This window comes from Oncorhynchus tshawytscha, linkage group LG05 (assembly GCF_018296145.1).
Source record: "Oncorhynchus tshawytscha isolate Ot180627B linkage group LG05, Otsh_v2.0, whole genome shotgun sequence".
Classification (NCBI taxonomy): Eukaryota; Metazoa; Chordata; class Actinopteri; order Salmoniformes; family Salmonidae; genus Oncorhynchus; species Oncorhynchus tshawytscha.
The window spans coordinates 47215890-47233803 of record NC_056433.1 but is presented as its reverse complement, the minus strand read 5'-3'; the positions used below and the strand labels follow the sequence as shown (position 1 = coordinate 47233803).

General features: G+C 43.2%; 2 protein-coding genes across 7 annotated transcripts in view; one reads left to right on the top strand and one right to left on the bottom strand.

Moving 5' to 3' along the window:
- The window catches only part of LOC112250683 (calcium/calmodulin-dependent protein kinase type IV), a 29801-nt gene extending 24044 nt beyond the window's left edge, over positions 1 to 5757 (top strand). For both annotated transcript variants that reach the window (XM_024421033.2, XM_024421032.2), the window contains 4 exons: positions 2221 to 2296; positions 2553 to 2679; positions 3429 to 3581; positions 3869 to 5757. In XM_024421033.2, the coding sequence (XP_024276801.1) occupies positions 2221 to 2296; positions 2553 to 2679; positions 3429 to 3581; positions 3869 to 4393 (881 nt within the window). In that variant the 3' untranslated portion in view covers positions 4394 to 5757. The remainder of the gene's footprint in view (positions 1 to 2220; positions 2297 to 2552; positions 2680 to 3428; positions 3582 to 3868) is intronic.
- A 939-nt stretch (positions 5758 to 6696) lies between these two features.
- The window catches only part of LOC112250681 (RAB GTPase activating protein 1-like), a 160674-nt gene continuing 149456 nt past the window's right edge, over positions 6697 to 17914 (bottom strand). For 4 of the 5 annotated variants that reach the window (XM_024421026.2, XM_024421028.2, XM_024421030.2 and 1 more), the window contains 6 exons: positions 15024 to 15116; positions 11843 to 12058; positions 11115 to 11198; positions 10618 to 10689; positions 9967 to 10164; positions 6697 to 9346 (listed from right to left, as the gene is read on the bottom strand). In XM_024421026.2, the coding sequence (XP_024276794.1) occupies positions 9197 to 9346; positions 9967 to 10164; positions 10618 to 10689; positions 11115 to 11198; positions 11843 to 12058; positions 15024 to 15116 (813 nt within the window). In that variant the 3' untranslated portion in view covers positions 6697 to 9196. Of the gene's footprint in view, positions 9347 to 9966; positions 10165 to 10617; positions 10690 to 11114; positions 11199 to 11842; positions 12059 to 12319; positions 14631 to 15023; positions 15117 to 17914 lie in introns of those variants that run through there. The other variant, XM_024421027.2, reaches the window with a different exon arrangement.

Sequence of the window (17914 nt, the reverse complement as noted above, 5' to 3'; positions counted from 1 at the left end):
ATACTGGTTATTGTTCGGTGCTTACCATTGAGCCATAACAAAACAAATTGTAAGGTAACACTAATGAAAGGAAATGGAAACTACAGTGTGTGACTTTTAAAAGGGGAAATCCGGGTTTGGCTAGGAAATATATATATTGTAGCGACTCTGGTTTCTAAGTACGGATATCAACTCTTCGAATCAAATTGTATATGTCACATGTGCCGAATACAGCAGGTGAAATGCTTACTTTACGAGCCTTTAACCAACAATACAGAGTAAAAAAATAGTGGTACCGGTACCGAGTCAATGTGCGGGGGTACGGTTTAGTCAAGATAATTGAGATAATATGTACATGTAGGTAGGGGTTAAGTGGTATAGAGGTCCTGGATGGCAGGAAGCTCGGCCCCAGTGATGTACTGGACCGTACCCACTACCTCTCTGTAGCGCCTTGCAGTCGGATGCCGAGCAGTTGCCATACCGAGCGGTGATGCAACCATGCTCTCGATGGTGCAGAGGTCCCATGCCAAATCTGAAGATCTGAGGTCCCATGCCAAGTCTTTTCAGCCTCCTGAGGGGGAATTGGCGTTGTCGGGCCCTCTCCACAACTGTGTTGGTGTGTTTGGATCATGATAGGTCCTTAGTGATGTGGACACCAAGGATCTTGAAGCTCTCAACCCGCTCCACCACAACCCACGTGAATGGGGGCATGCACAGCCCTCCTTTTACTGTAGTCCATGATCAGCTCCTTTGTTTTACTCATGTTGAAGGAGAGGTTGTTGTCCTTGCACCATACTGCCAGGTCTCGGACCTTCTCCTTCATTGTTGTTGGTGATCAGGCATACCACCGTCGTGTCGTTGGCAAACTTAATGATGGGGTTTAAGTTGTGTGTGGCCACGCAGTCGTGGGTGAACAGGGAGTACAAGAGGGGACTAAGCACACACCCCTTACGGGCCCTGTGTTGAGGGTCAGCGTGGCGGATATATCCTCACCACCTGGGGGCGGACCGTCAGGAGGTATAGGATCCAGTTGCAGAAGGAGGTGTTTAGTCCCAGGGTCCTTAGCTTAGTGATGAGCTTGGAGGGCACTATGGTGTTGAACGCTGAGCTGTAGTCAATGAACAGCATTCTCATGTAGGTGTTCCTTTTGTCCAGGGGGCTAGGATAGTGTTGAGTGAAATAGAGATTCCGTCATCTGTGGATATGTTGGGGCAGTATGTGAATTGGAGTGGGACCAGGGATTCTGGTATTATGGTGTTGATATGAGCCATGACCAGCCTTTCAAAGCATTTCATGGCTACAGATGTGAGTGCTACGGGGCGGGGCGGTAGTTATTTAGGCAAATTTAGGCATACCTTCGTGGCACAAGTCGATGGCACAGGGCTTCGGACCAGAAGGTTCGCGCTACACTCCCTGCCTGTTTCATTACAATATTATATACAGTGCCTTAAAGTATTCACACCCCTTGGGTTTTTCCACATTTTGTTAAAGTTAAAGATTAAAGTTAATTTAATTGTAATTTTTTGTTTATTAAATAAGTATTCAACCCCCTGAGTGAATACATGTTAGAATCACCTGTGGCAGCGATTACAGCTGTGAGTCTTTTTGGGTAAGTCTCTAAAGCCTTGCTCAAACTGCAGGCCTTAATGCTAAAATCAGAAAAGCACCTATTGGTAGATGGGTAAAAAAACATCCAGGTATGCAAAGCTCTTAGAGACTTAACCAGAAAGACTGTCATCACTGCCTAAGGTCCTTAGGGGTGTGAATACTTACGTAAATGAGATATTTCCATATTTCATTTCTAATAAATTTGTAAAAATGTCTAAAAACATGTTTTCACTTATGGGGTATTGTGTGCAGATAGGTGTGTGAGAAAGAGAAAAATTATTTACTCCATTTTGAATTCAGGTTGTAACAGGACAAAATGTAGAATTCAAGGGGTATGAATATTTCCTGAAAGCACTGGAGATATATTACATACATTGTGGGATCGCTATCAGTCAAATAAATCATCCTCAACCACAAAACAAAACAAACAAATATATATATATATATATAGTGTGTTTAAGTTTTATTTACAGATATACTGTAGTGCATGCTTTAATGGAGATTATAGAGTACAGCATCAACCGAAATAACATTGATAGTACATAGTGTTTGAGAGACTGATATGAGTCAAAAAGAAGTGTCCTGTGTGGGAGCTGACAGCTGGCCCTCCATACCTCACTCTCTCCCCTGCAGCTCCAGAGATCCTCCGAGGCAATGCCTATGGTCCTGAAGTGGACATGTGGTCAGTGGGAGTCATCCTGTACATCTTGTGAGTTAAAAAAACATTTAAAAATCTGTCCCAAGATCTGCATGTACTCAGAGTGGGTAGCTGGCAATTTGAAGTCCTCTCATTACAGTATCGCAGCTAATCTCGCCCTTTCCTCATGTCATATGGATTTCTGATGTAGTACACCGTTGCAAGTCTATTAGAGCGGGGTCTTATGTCTTTAAAACGCATGTCTTTAAAACAAGTAGTGAAAGTGGCGAAACAAATAATCAGAGGGAAATATTGCCTTTCCCCTCAGGCTGTGTGGGTTTGAACCCTTCTTTGATCCGAGGGGAGACCAGTATATGTACAGCCGGATCCTCAACTGCGACTATGAGTTTGTCTCCCCCTGGTGGGATGAGGTTTCCCTCAACGCTAAGGACTTGGTGAGTTTCGATGCGAAGCATTGCACTCCAGAGGCTTTATTTATGAATAACAGTGTGCTGTTTCTGCTTTCTTTTTTTCTTTGTTAATGATTGAATTATGTAAATACTGTAAATGTACAACGTCTGTTCTTTTTATTTGATTGCAGGCCCTTAATACATGTTTTACACAACTGGTTTGACAAATACAATATATTGGTTTGTTAAATTTAGGAAAATATATGTTACCCTTTATTTTAGGAGAATGCAATTTGTCTCGGGCTTCATCAGGGCCAGAGGAAAACCCATATGGCAGAAAATGCATTACTGCTGAGCATATGTTGCGTTACACCCATTCTCAGGGGTAGGCAACTAGATTCAGCCGAGGGACAATTTTGGTCAGAGCGGATGGTTGGGGGCCGAAACATAATTCTAATAATTTGTACAGTGCAAATTGACAACAACTAAGCCTCAAAATATTTTATTTAAATAATTTCTCACCCAAAAAAAAGTCCCGCGGGTCGTGTGTTTGCCGACCCCTGCACTATATTCTGTTTAATATTTCACAACTATTTCACTTCGATGAATAAAAAAAATCATGAACTCCCAATTAAAAATAATCTCCCCTGTTTCTCTGAAAAAAAAAAAAAACTTGCTCAGGGCCAGATTCAAGCAAATCTGGTTATACTCTATATTAGCATGGTTATGCATATTCATTTTTTGGTTTTGAATTATGTTTAATAACAACCTGTCCCATTGCCTGTCCCCCTTAGGTCAGTAAGCTGATAGTGCAGGACCATCACAAGAGGCTGACGGTGAAGGAGGCTCTGGAGCACCCCTGGGTACTGGGCAAGGCTGCCCGCTTCTCCCACATGGACACCACTCAAAGGAAGCTACAGGAGTTCAACGCCCGGCGCAAACTCAAGGTGAGCAATGGGATTCATTTTGTAGAATCAAGTAAACATGCATTCTTTTTTAAAATGGAAACGAAAGCACTGCTGGAATCATTGACAAACCTATGCTAAAAAAAATTGAATGGTTGGATGTTGCTCTGATTGTCTCTGGAAATGTAAGCTTGTGGCTCTACCACCGTCTTAATTGGGATCTATGCCTCAAGGAATTGTCTTCTCTATTGCCAATATTACATTGCAATAAGATGGCTCGTGGCAGGCTTGGTGACTGACAGTGGTGTGCCATGTTTCTCTGATTGCAGGCTATCATGAAGGCCGTGGTGGCCACAAGCCGCATGCACGAGGGCTCCCGGCGGCGCACGGACAGCTGCGATATTCCCGGATCCGACAAGACCACCTCCAGGCAGGGCAGCATGCAGCAGGACCCTCCCCCGGATCAGGACCCCCAGGAGGGCCAGGCCAACCAGGGCACAGACACCACCCTGACCCAGGATGAGGAGGACCAGTGCCCTCCGCCCCTGCCGCCACGCAATCCCAGACCCATCCCTCCTCTACTGTCTGGGGCTTCCTCCCCCACCTGTCTGCCCACCTGTCTGCCCACCAGGCCCCCACTAAGGGGAATTGATGGACAGAGACAGATGTCGGTCATCCCCAAGACGGCGGTGGTACGGCCCAGGGTGCCCAAGAAGAGCTGCTCCTCGATGGATTCCGCCTCCACCAAGCGGGAGACCTCCTCCCCAGTCCAGACCAGTCCCCCAAGCCCCAAGAGCCTTGGCAATGGATTCACCATGGGGGTGGAGTCTGGCAGTAAAACGACCCAGTGTTAGTGAGTGGCAGGTACTAAAGAGAAAGAGGGTGGCGACACTCACCTAGGAGCTCCGACCGTTGTTCTAAGATGGCTGATGGCCGTTGTTGCTGTAGTATGAGATGGTAGATGACAACACGGAGGAGAAAGGATGGAGGAACGGATGTCTTTGTTCAGATCTCGCCTCATATCCGTTTTGATCCGGGACAAAAGACTAGTGCTATACATAACTTGATATTTTTTTTTTCCCTTGCTGTGCACAACGAGTTTGGAGACTCGTAACGGATGTGCAAATGAGCTTTTGACTTTGGTTTCAACTGTTGCCGACTTGCTGTAAACTTCTCTACTTTAAGGCCTCTCTGAACGAGACTTATTGTTCTTCAAATGCCACTTGAAAAGACAACTTGATTTCATACTTTGTATACTCTACACCTTTCTACTATTCAATGTTGGAATCTACTGACTTCATATGCAAATACGTGGATATATATATACTGTACATAACCCTCTCCTTCTTGCATAGCATTCAGGTAGTAAAGATATTGTATTTGTGAGCTTATGAATATAGTTACGGTGTATTTTGCATTAATTGTAATGATCCAATGTTTGCACTGTATATTATCAGATTAATCTATATAGATCGCAAAAAAGCATTCACACTGCTAGTCGTTTACTATCTAAGTCAAATTGCACTTTTATTCCTTTGGAAATATATATATGGCTGAACAGTGGAGCTTAATTTGAGGCTGAAACCAATTTTCTCATTCAGTTGTTTACCCAAAAAGGGGTTGTAAAACCTCATTCTGTGGTAGTTATCTGATGAAGGAACATACATGGTAATCATCTCAACAACCTCACTGGAGCTACCAGTCTCTCTACCTCCTTTTTTGTACAGGGGCTTCCAACCCAGTAGAAGCAAAATCTGTAAAGAAATGATTAGATGAGTTGAGGTACTGTATCAGGCGAGGCAGTCTCTTTCTGCAACATTAGAATGATATTGTCAGTGCCAGGTAAAAACCTGCGAGGTGAATGTTCTCGATGGAACACAAATAACTGATCAAATGGAAGTGTGTCATTAAAATAGTCCATTTCTAATTTAAGGGCCTACCTTCACCTGCTAACATGTATTCTCACTTGCTTTCATTGCCAAATTGGATTATATTGCTGACATGTTAACACATGTATAAACCATACATTTACACCGATGAAATTATGTATAAAGTATGGATATTTTACTGATAATTATTATTGCTTAAAAATGCTTTATTTGGGGATTGGTGGGGATGTAGTTAACAGTTGTGTTTGTTTTGTAGTTTCTCAGTTTCCCATTTTTCATTTCTAAAAATAAATGTACCCTACCTTTTAATATTTTTGGGGAAGACGACATATTTAAGAAAACATGAGATGATTTAACATCAGTCAGAGGGGGAGTGTAGTGGAGGTGTACACTTCTATACCTTTTGTATGTTTCATCATATCAAAATAATCTAAATGAATTGGATTTGATTATTGCATTCTACAGAAATATATTTTAAAGATGGTAGTCGCTGTGTGCTGATATAAAAGGAATAAAATGTTGATTTTCAAGTCCAATATTGCCTTGGGAGGGTTACATCAGTTTTATAACAAGCTGCTGATATGAGAATCTCCTCCACACGTTTGATTTGATTAAAGAGGCAATCTGCCGTTGCCTCATAGATTTTTGGACTTAAGTGTATATCATTCATGTTTGAGTGTACAAAACATTAAGAATACCTTCCTAATATTGAGTTGCAGCCCATTCTTCATACAGACGGGAAACTGTTGAGCGTGAAAAACCCAGCAGCGTTGCAGTTCTTGACACAAATCCTACTGTACTACCATACCCCATTCAAAGGCATCTTCTGTATGGCCCATTCACCCTTCGAATGGCACACAGACACAATCCATGTCTCATGCCTTAACCTGTCTCCTCCCATTCGTCTACACTGATTGAAGTGGATTTAACAAGTGACATCAATAAGGGACCATAGACTGACCAGGTGAAAGCTATGTCATGGAAAGAGCAGGTGTTCCTAATGTTTTGTACACTCGGTGTATACACATTGATTCGTAAGAATATATAGAAACATCTCATGAGCTTAGTTCAATGGTCGTACCCAATCAAAGCCCAAAATATGCACATTTTACTCCATTCTTTGTGAACAATGTAATTTTAAAAAAACGATTTCCTCAAAATATGGTTAAAACTACCTCAGCTGTTTAGCAAAACATGTGACAGGGTCTCCGCTTTGTTATTTTGTTTGAACTGGAGAAAAGAAAAACCATGAAACGAAACAATCAAAATTGGTGGACAGAGAACGGAATTTTATTGATGTACGTCAGACGATTACAGTACAGAAAATACCATTAGAGTTCGAGCATGTCACTGATTCACGTGGGAATGATGAGGAAAATGGAGGGACAACTCCAACATGTTGGAAACTAAAGCAGAACAACGGTTGAAGTATAGTTTACTGTACAATATTGTGAATCTGAAGTTATTTTTTTTGCATCGTTGTAGTTGGATTATAATTTGCCCACTGTCTTCTCAACAACAAAAAAAATAGGAATTATAACAAAAGAAAGTAGATTTGTTCTCTGAATAACAAAATTAACATTTAAAATAGTGTTTACCATATTAATGTTAGTGCACATAACATACAGAGGCCGGGACCTCGTTAAACTTAATATGACACTGGCTAAAGCGCCTTGAAATCCGTCACGTAACACATCGAAAAACATGGCCGTGTCCTAAATGACTCTTAACTGGCTTCCTTATGTCTTTACCTTTCCATTGTAACCACTAATAGGCGAAACGCCTGGACAGCATCATATTACATTCAATCAACCGTCAAGGTTTTTCAGATCCGTGTTCACGAAGGAATGGAGGTGAGGAAAGGAAGTGGGTTAAGACAAATGGGACGTGACCCGGATCCCTCTGTAGTAGCATCCTGCTCTTAAAATGGCGGGCAGGTATGTCATCATGGCACAGGTGACGATCCTTTCAGAGTATAATATATTGAGACGGCTTTCTTCCGATTCTTTCGTTTACATGGATCTGGGCTTAAGAAAAAAGAAAAAATCACTGCTTCGTCGAAAAAAAGGAAGCAAACCATTTCAACAGGAACTAGTCGGTGCTGGACACACATACAAGTGTGTGAATTCATACAGGTATACACAGAGCAGTGATATGAGACAGCAAAAAAACAGCCATTTATATGGCTCTAGAAACTGAGTGTAATGACCGGGCATTGCTATTGAGAAAGTCTTTCCAACATATGCTAAACCACATGGGCTTTGCTATTGAGAAAGTCTTTCCAACATATGCTGAACCACATGGGCATTGCTATTGAGAAAGTCTTTCCAACATATGCTAAACCACATGGGCTTTGCTATTGAGAGAGTTTCCAACATATTAGTTAACCACATGGGCACCTTGGCTTGGACAGACGTTTTGGAATGTTGTTCACCTCATCATAAAAAATGATCAGAGGTGTGAAATACTATTGTGCGTTTTAATTGGATCGTCATGACGTTTCATATGCAATAGGAAACTGTGTCTGTAGTACATTATACTGCCCCAATTCACAGGACATGGTTAGGTGAGTGTCCGGCTTTGTAAAGTAGCTGTTGGGTCCTGTTAAAGCAGCAAGGTAGAGTCAGATTACTGCTGCCAAAAGAAGAGATGGGACGGGTCATTCCTAAACCGTACTGTAGCCATCACATTAGTTAGGTTACCTCCGGTCTTTCGGATAAAACTCTTTGGCCCGAGTTTCCTTAAGCGAGGATGGAGACCTCGTTCTTGCCGGGAACGCTCCATTTCCAAAACGCATGGACAACAGACGTTAGTCACGCAGTTTACCTAGGATTTGACTTCTGGGTGAACAGAGATGCACCTGACTCAGACCTTTACACACTGTGCTTAGTTATGTCAACATCTACAAAGACGACATTGAAATTCTAAACAGTAAAAAAAAAACAATGTACAGAGCACTTCTTCCTTTTTTGTTTTAGAACTGTACAAGATTAAAAATGACCAATAATTAGTTATACATATTTATAGGACAACATAGTTTATGTAATATTACTATAAAGAACAAACAAGATTTTGTTTTTAGATTCTGAATGCAGTGTCCCCTTTTGGAATGCTGTAAAGATATGTTATGCAGAAGATGCTTGTATAAGTAGTTTCCTTTGTTTAAGCAGCGAATATATATTCCTAAAATGAAGACGGTAAACTGCTGCGCAATCCTTGCAAGTCGGGGTCAAGGCTGCCAAAGCATTTAGGTTTGTTAAAGTTCTCAGCATATCAGTCAGCCACATATCCTGCTGATAAGCTATACTCAGCAGTAGCGATACATAACCACTAGGTGGCGTTGCTGTAGTGAATGTCCACTATGGCGCTGCGAAGGACCTACAGAGTTCCTATAGCACTCTGCAATCCTCTCACTTCAAAGACCCCATTTTGCTGAAGAGAATTCTGAGCCCCGGCCTACAGTGTAAATGACAACCCACTAGATTTATCAGTCATTCTCCATCTTGGTTTCACACACCACAAAGGATGACACGTGACACAGTCAAGTCTCATCAAAGCTGAATTGAAGAAGTGACTGAGGGTGGCTGGGCCAGTGGAGTGGCTTGAGAGAGAGGAAGATGTGTAAAGGACAAACTTTGTTCTGTGGCAATCTCTCCCCCTCCGGGGAAACGAAATACTGCATTGTCTCAGGTGTTATTTAGCTAGTGTTCATAAGTTCTCCTGTGCATATACTGTAGTAGACCCCCCCCCCCCTCTCTCTGTAGGGGCTTACGGGGGCCCCTCTTTGGGGGAGGAGGGGGGCTGGGACTGGGAGGCGCTGCCCCCGGAGCTTTTCAGGGAGCCCAGGGTCTTGCTGAACCAGGAGTTTTTGGCCGCTTGGATCTCGTTCATCAGGATGCCCCTTTGGTGCTCCAACTCCTGAGGATGGACAGAATAAAGGAATAAAACGGTCAGAATATTACTCATGAATAGTCATAACAGCAAGCCTGAATATTAGTCATCACAGCAAGCATGAGTCAGCCACCATAATACATCATGAATAGTCAAAAGGGATAGAAAATAGAGCACGCATATCCAATGACTTCGGACCAACTGTCAGAAGGCGTGTATATATACTACTTTATTGTACTACAGAGTCGTTCCACCTCAAAAAAGCACAAGAAAGAGGACTTCGACACCCAGATTGTCCTGAACTCGTTTCTCTAGTTAGAAACAGGTGAGATAAGCATTCCTGAAACATTATTCCGTTGAAATATAATCTGATCCCTGTCAGACAGAGAAGATAATATGATTCCTACAAATAAAATATAAAAAAAATGGCCAATTTGGGTGCAATCAATTAGCTTAATTTCTCAGAGATCAAATTATTTCGCAACACAATAACGCTTCGGGAATGCTTATCTCATCGGTTTTTCTAACTACAGAAACGATTTCAGAACAATCTGAGAAGTGGTGGGTGTCATGACTTGCTGGAAGGACACGGAACGACCCTGCATTGAGTGAGATACCGCAGTGCTGCTGCCTGCATAGAATCTGACCTGCATCTTGCACTTGGCCTCCACTAGCTGTAGTTTGGTCTGGGCCAGCTCTAGCTCCAGTTCTCTGAGCTGGGACTTCAGGGAGTCCTTCTCCTCATCCAGCTCACTGTCCCTGTTGTCTCTGCTGGGAGGGGGTATCTGCAGAGGACCTTCTTTACTGAACACCTCCCTGCAGCGCTCACACGCCATCACCTTACTCTGTAGGGAGAGAGGAGGAGCACGCACGTACCGGAAGCAACACGTACAGTTACGCATTGTTGTCATAATGCCTACCGCTGTTTGTCATATCATAATCATTTCTTTTTATTTCAACTTTATTTATTTATTTCCCCACCCCCAGGAAGCCCATTGTTAAGGTCAGAGACATGACCAAGGCAGCAGCTCAATAAAACCATCGATCACAAAAGCACAGCACACCAATAACACAGATAACGGCATAGCTTCAAGTTTTAATGTCACAGGCACAAGTACAGTGAAATGCCTTTCGTGACAGCTCTAACCCCAACAACGCAGTCATCAATAACAATGTAATTCTAAAAAAAAATTAACAAGGTACAACAAAAACACAGGAGATATACAACTAAAATATTAGAAATAATATGGTGTCACATAACACATACTGTGTGCATCATTGCCCTGCATCATTACTACCTTGATGATGTCCAGCTCCTCCTTGGTGGCAGCGTGCTGCTTCTCCAGCCGGGTGCTGAGCTGAGAACAGATCTGGGGACACACACAGGAGGACAACCTTTACTGCAGGGTTATTCAACTCTTACCCTACAAGGTCTGGAGCCTGCTGCTTTTCAGTTCTACCTGATAATGAACAGTCCTTGATTAGAGGGGAACACTTTTTTAAAACTGTGGAACTAACTGGCTTTGAGGTCGAGAGTTGACTTTGAGGGCTTTACTTGTTGTTTACAAAGCATTTACACATTCACTGGACACCTTCATTGACCTTTGAGATACACCAGAACACCATCAAATACAGAAGATTTTTTATCTCAATTAAGATTGAATGGGACTTTTGGGACACTGTAGGATGATTAGGATTCATTGTATTGTATCTGGGTCGAAAAAAGTGAAGGCGACGCGGTTAGAATGACGGCTACACGCGAAGCTCGCCTCTCTGGCGTGACTCCGGATCCTACCTGTTTGTATTCAGCGATGATGACCGTGGTCTTCTTGATCTCCGACTCAGCTTTCTCCAGCTCTCTCCTGAACACCTCTTTGATCTGGACAGACAGGGCAAGAAGGCACTTTGCTACTTTACGTTCTGCAGACACCGGACACTGACATTGGGAGACAATGTGACATAAACCAAGACAAACGAGAGTAACCTTTGCGTGAAGTGCCTCTTATCGTTTATACCTCAGGAAAATGGTAACGACGGTATCATAACTGATTTAATGTCTATGCGAAAGAGCATGTCGATTTATAGCTGTAGAAGAAGAAAGAAAATCAACCGTAACATTGATCATCCTTATCACCACAATTAAGACCTGGGAGAAGGAAAAAGTCCTGCAGGTTTCACAGGAAGCCTCCACAGCCCTCCAGCAGTGGTCACCGAGCGATGGCGCTGGGGAGTTGCAGGGTTTTTAAACACACCAAATACAGCCAAATGGTTGTCCTGATGAGCAGCGCTGAAGCTGGAACAACAGTCTGTACACTTGGTGGCTTATCAAGGGTTGTAACATTTCCGGGAACCTTAGCAATTTAATTGTATTCAATTCTCGATCTTCGTTTAGCCTGGTTGCCGGATCTGTTTCTGCTACAGCCAAAGTTACTTTCCCCATTGTCATCATGAAAATATGACCATGCTGTTGTGATACCGCTGGCTTAAACAGAGACAGATCTGGCAACCCGTGTGCTATATTACCTGTGCGGTTTCCTCCGCCTGCCTCCTCTTCTCCTCCTCAGTCTCCACCAGGCGCTGTTTGGTACAGAGCAGCTCCTTGTTCAGCACGTCTGCCTTGTCCTCCACCTGGTCCAGGTCGGTCCGCAGGGCGATCTTACTGGTGACCAGCTCGTGGGCCAGGTCATCGTTCTCCTGCTCCAGACGCATGCTGGCCTCCTGTAGACGACGGTTCTCTCTCTGTGGGCAACACACACACACACACACACACACACACACACACACACACACACACACACAATAAGACTATGCACAGTATGTGGAGAAACACTTACACAACAACCTGTTCTTTCTGCAAACGTAGCGACAGTTAATTTGCTACACACACAGCAAGCAAGAACACACACATACATACACACACACAGTACACAGCTAACGTTATGACCTTCATTTGAACTTCCTGCCCCTTATTGTACAGTAACAACCACATCCCTGTTGTACTGTTTGACTAGGTTTAGTGCCATTTCCCCCCGACGCTTCAGTGTTTGAACGAAGGCTTGTTCAACGGTCCTTCAAATAGAACTGAGAAGGACCAACAAACATCGATATACAATAACCAAGCAAACCGTATAACCAGTAATCCAATGCAACAAACTGGCATACATTCAACGCCATTTCAAATATAACAGGCAGGCTCACACGCAGGCAGGCAGGCACAGAAAGTAATTGTTGCCCATAAAAAAGGATCTTATGACCAGGACCATCATGTTTGATTGTCAGCCTCTAAGTGGGCTCACATGACAATGATGGAGATGTTTCTGTTGTCATGGAGACCAAGCTGAGTCACCTGACCCAACCCCATCCTGTTCACGCCCTTCACGATTTGATGCATCTTGGCTGAAACAAGAACGCTGCACCGTTTGCGCACAGGAAGCCCGACAACAGGCAGTAAGCAGGAGACTGAGCTAAGCTGCATAAACTCAGACTTGGGAGTCTGCTTACCTTTCTCCTCTTACTGTGGTCTATCCAGAGTCACAACAATGATGATGCTGGGAACAAATACTACAGCAAAACAGACACACACACTCACACTCACAGGTCAGTTCTTTCTCTCTCTCACACTCACAGGTCAGTTAGTTCATTCCACACCATCTTGCAAAACACCCCTCCCCCTCTGGTCTCTGTCTCCTCCTCCCACTTCCCTCCACCACACCCTTCCCTGTATCCGTTCCCTGTGTTTCAGAGAGGCTGATGTGTTTAGGGGTGGGAGAAGGGGACGAGGGACCCATAGGAAACGTTATGAGACCTCCACTAAGTTTTAACACTAAAGTGAACAGTTGGGGCCTGTCCAAATACTTTTCAAACGCATTCCTTACTTATTCTTTCTTTGAGGTCATATCTGATCTGACATGGTTGAATTGGTTGTCTTCAGGGAGGGAAGGAAAGGATACATTTTCAAACGGATCAGTGGCCTCATTTCATCTAACACAGTGGCAGTCTTAAAACGGATCCTAATTGCTTTCATTACATGTCTTTCGTTATGAGGAACGAGGATGCTCAAACTCATGTGACTCAGGCTCTCTGGAAAGACAGCTTAGAATCTCATCCAACATATTTTCTTTACAAAATAAACTTTATTGTATTTTGTGTCTGGTCAGAACAAATAAAAACTCTGTGCTTTAGGCATCACATTCAGAATAGCATGAACGTAAACACAACGTGAGTCTTGCAGTAGGTACAACAAAATTCAACTGTAAGGTATCATTAAAAAAAAATACTATATAAAAACTTCAGAAAAATAAAAAGCACTTAGGAACATGGTCCCAAACAACAATGAACTTGAAAACGTTTCAAACGTTTGTCAGTAATAATTGTAATGGCGGCGTAACTTTCTGCATTTGTGCTACACAAACCCCTTGCCGAAATGCCCTGCTGTCCTTTCGTACGGGGTGAACGTCACAGAGTTGGTGAAAAATATGAATAAGGGGCTGAAGGAGAGGTGAAACGGAATCTAGCCTACATGACAGAGACATGACAACTACAGGGCAAGCCCATCGGTTCACACACTCAAAATATATGAACAGGTCTCTCTTTCAAAATAGATTCTTATGTCAATTAGACAAATCTGTATAAATAAAGGTTCAATAAATACATCTTTAAATGGTGAAGAATAACACTCAAAAAGCACACATGAAGTACTAAAAACGTGAAATAATTTTCAAAGCTTTACCGAAAATGAAAAAAAAAAAAAAAAAGCACAAACAAAACAGATATGCCTATAATTGTCATGTATCTGTCACATTCAGCCCTTGTGACAAACTTTGTGACGTTGGCCCATTCGAATTGTCCAGGGCAGCAGGCCATTGGGGGTACGGGTTTTGCACAGCACATGTACAAAACATTAGCCTGCTCAAAAACACATCCAAGCCCGGTTGTAACAGCCACGGCCTAATTATAACATCAATGTCCGTTTTTTTTCTCTCTCTCATGAACAGTAATACTAAAATCAATCCCACATGGACACAACTCTGCAGGTTGTCCTGACAAACAGTGAGATGTCAGTTTCATTCACACATCACAGTCAATTTCACTTTACAACTAGACGAGGTTCGCAGGCGATTCGGTTTCGTTACTCAGAATCGGCCTTATGAACAGAGGAAAGCCCTGAGACATATCTTTTCTTTTCCTCATCTTTGACCAGCACAAGTCTATGGCCTCCACTCATAACAAAAGTCTCTCTCCACTGAGTCTGGGTACACCTCGCGTAGTCTGCCACGATCAGCGCAGTGTTCTACACAGACCTGAGCCGAGACTGGAGGGAGAGAGGGGGGGAGAGAGAAAGTGGGTGGGACTGGGGTCTACAGGGAAGGATATCAGCGTTTCCCCTAGATGTTGTTTCTTTAGGTAGGATACCAAAGACTTCCCGAAGCGTCATCTATACCTACAAACAAACCGTTTTCTGAGATCCAAGTCTTTAGGGGGTATACAGTTACAGTAAGGGGGGGGGGGTGCCTCTGAAGTAACACTAATAGCTATGGGAAACACCGGGGTAATTGTAGTGTCTGAACAGGGAGAAACTAGAAGTGAGGCCCCTAACCACACATACAGGGTCAGATATCCGCCTAACAGGTGACGTCAGAATGGGAGGTAAGAGTAAACTGATCCTGGAGCAGTAGTTAAGATAACGGAGCAGTCTGTTTCTTACCTGGTAGCGGTCGACGGGGTCCTCCTGCTGCAGCTGGCTGTCTCTCAGGGTCTGGTACTCCTTCTCAAACTTCTTCAGCTTCTTGGTGGGCACCTGGAAGGGGTGACGGGAGAGGGAAAAGCAGTGTTGGTGGATGGGGTTGTCTTCAACTTTATTGAAAGTGTTTAAAGTGTAATGTCTTCGACCACAAGATGGTGACACTAACAAGGCTAAAGAATAAGGTGTAGGGCCCTGGTTCTGTTACAATAATAATGAATAATTTTCTCCCTTACCCGAGGTAGGCTAAATCACTGATCTGTAAGTGACGGCATATATAAAGGATTCGTTTGCATTAAATGACTTGCTGCCATCCAATTCCTTCAAGGAACAAAGGAAGCAAGGGTGTATTTTAAAGGAATTCAAACTGGGTACAGTTCCGTGTCTCCCCTAATGGATATAACGCAGAGCTGTGGTTACAGTGAGCAGGGTGATCTGCTGATCCAAGGACCAACAGAACACCAAACTAGATTTGCTTAATTTGTATTCTTTTTCCCCCCGTTTCAACATGGAACAGAACAGTGGGCCCAGTTGAAACATTCTTCTTTCGAACAAAATCAATGTACCCCTATCCGCTGCTTTTTCTAGGGAATTTTATCAACTGTAAGGCGTCTTTAGCCTTGGCACAAAATGGCTGCCGTCTGCATCTCATTCGTGCGGTTACCCTCTGAGGCATACCTAATGACCCTCCTACTCCGTGCAGCGCACATTTACTGTGTGTACACCTGTTCATTTGAGGGATACCTAATGACCCTCCTACTCCATGCAGCACTTCAGCCTCTGTTTCCCAGCAGAAGCACAAGAAACAAAGGATATGAACAACACAGTAACAGAAGTATCATGAACACATTACTTCAAAAAGAAGACAGCAGTAACTGCACTCATCCTAATTGCAACACCTGAACACTGTTTAAAAAAAAAAGGTAGGATACATTATACACCTGCACAGTGTATACAAGAGAACATGGCGACACCTTTGGTCTCTGCCAGCCAGGCCTGTGCCTAAGGAAATGGTATTCTTCTGCTGTGTGGAGTGCAGGGACTAGGGTTGCTCAGCCCTTGGCGTTTCCATGGTAGCTGCTGCTAGGATGTGGATTACAGGTCTGGGGAGTAAAGAGTCACAGAGGGGAGGGACTTTGTTCATGGATACGGCCACCAGATGCCCCTAGAGAAGGGGGGGGGGGGCACAGCTCACCGGCTGAGACTGCCAAAGATAGGAGAAAAGGAAAGGAGAAAAAAAGAGCGAGAGAGGGAGGGAGAAATGGGAGCTCTCTGTCTGAGATAGAGAGCAGACAGACGAGAGGAAGAGATAGGAGCTCTCTGGCTGAGAAAGAGAGAAGACAAAAAGGAAGGATGAGCAAAAGAGAAATGGCAAGTACAGTAGTGAGAGAGAGAGAGTGATGGGGGCAAGAGAGAATTCGAGAGACGGATAAAGCGAGAGTAGGGGTTGCACGAGTTTACCATAGTTACTCAGTGACTGGAGTTGTCAAGCAGTTCTCAAGTGCTCTCAGTTACACAATATAGCATTACACCCTATTGCTATCCTATTCCCTAATAAAGACATTGTTATCGTCCTGAGTTTGTTCTGAGCCTGATAGAATGTTAGGCCCAGTGATTAACTCATACACCAGTTATCATATAATATATTATGGCCCATTACCTGACAGACAGGTAAGAAACAAGAAAGGAATCCACAGAAAGATCTAAGCAGGCAAACCGGTTCTATGTTGTATTTGTTAGCTTAAAATGGGTACTGAATGTATGTGGTTGATAAGACCAGCTCATCAGCATTGTTCAGGTGTGACGCCCTGCAAAGATAAGATAGAGACCAGCACGGAGAGAGAGGAGAGAAAAGGGAGACATTATCTGAAAACAATATGAATAGGAGAGAGAGCGAGAGAAAGAGATGTAGAGCCAGCTACTGATGAAAGGACAGCGCTTAAATCTAAAAAAAATAAAAAGAATATGCCACACAGAGGCTTGTCCGGATGTTCTACACACACAAAATGCTTTTTAGATTATCACATTAATATTTAGGTATTTATTTGATTTCTAGAAATGTATTACTGTTACTGCTGATGGCGTTCTCACTTCGCTATAGCAACAGTGACTATGAGTAGCCCAACTGTCTCTTGAGGGGTGTGTGTGTGAAGTTCCTTGCAGAAATTACTTGAAGAGTACTAGCCAAAAAACAAAATGATACTAAAAGCTTCAGTTCCCCCCTGACATATTTGCCATGGGATTATTAGATGACACATAGCAACATATGGAACCTTCTCAAAAACAAAAACCCTCTCTCACCCGTCATTTTCTCTCACACTCATGTATTCCCTCTCTCGCTCAGTCATATCTGACCACAGACAGCCTTGAAAGTGGCAGAAGACAACACTATTTCACCCTCACTTTTTCCACGATGACAACTTCAGACCCCAAAAAACACAGGTAAAATAACCCTCTAATGTTGCTGACTATAGATAATTCAAACATCACCCAGATTAATTTCGCCATCTCTGAAGTAGCTTTCTGTCTAGCCATACAAAACGTATTTACAAGGCATGATTATATTCCCAATGATAAAATATACTCCTAATGTTAAAATATGCCATACAAAATATAATCCCGAGGCTATAATATCCCATACATTAAATACATGAAATATTTCCAATTCAAAATGATGCCAAGCTAAATATATTGGAGGCAGTGACAGCAAGAACCATCCAGCTGCAGATTAGTTGCCCTGGTCTGCGAATTGCAAAGCACATGTGATTTTTGGATTTTTGCATCTCAGTTGGAATGTGCACGAGCAACCTTTCAATGTGTTACAGAGCGTCAGTGTGCTACGCACATACCAGTCG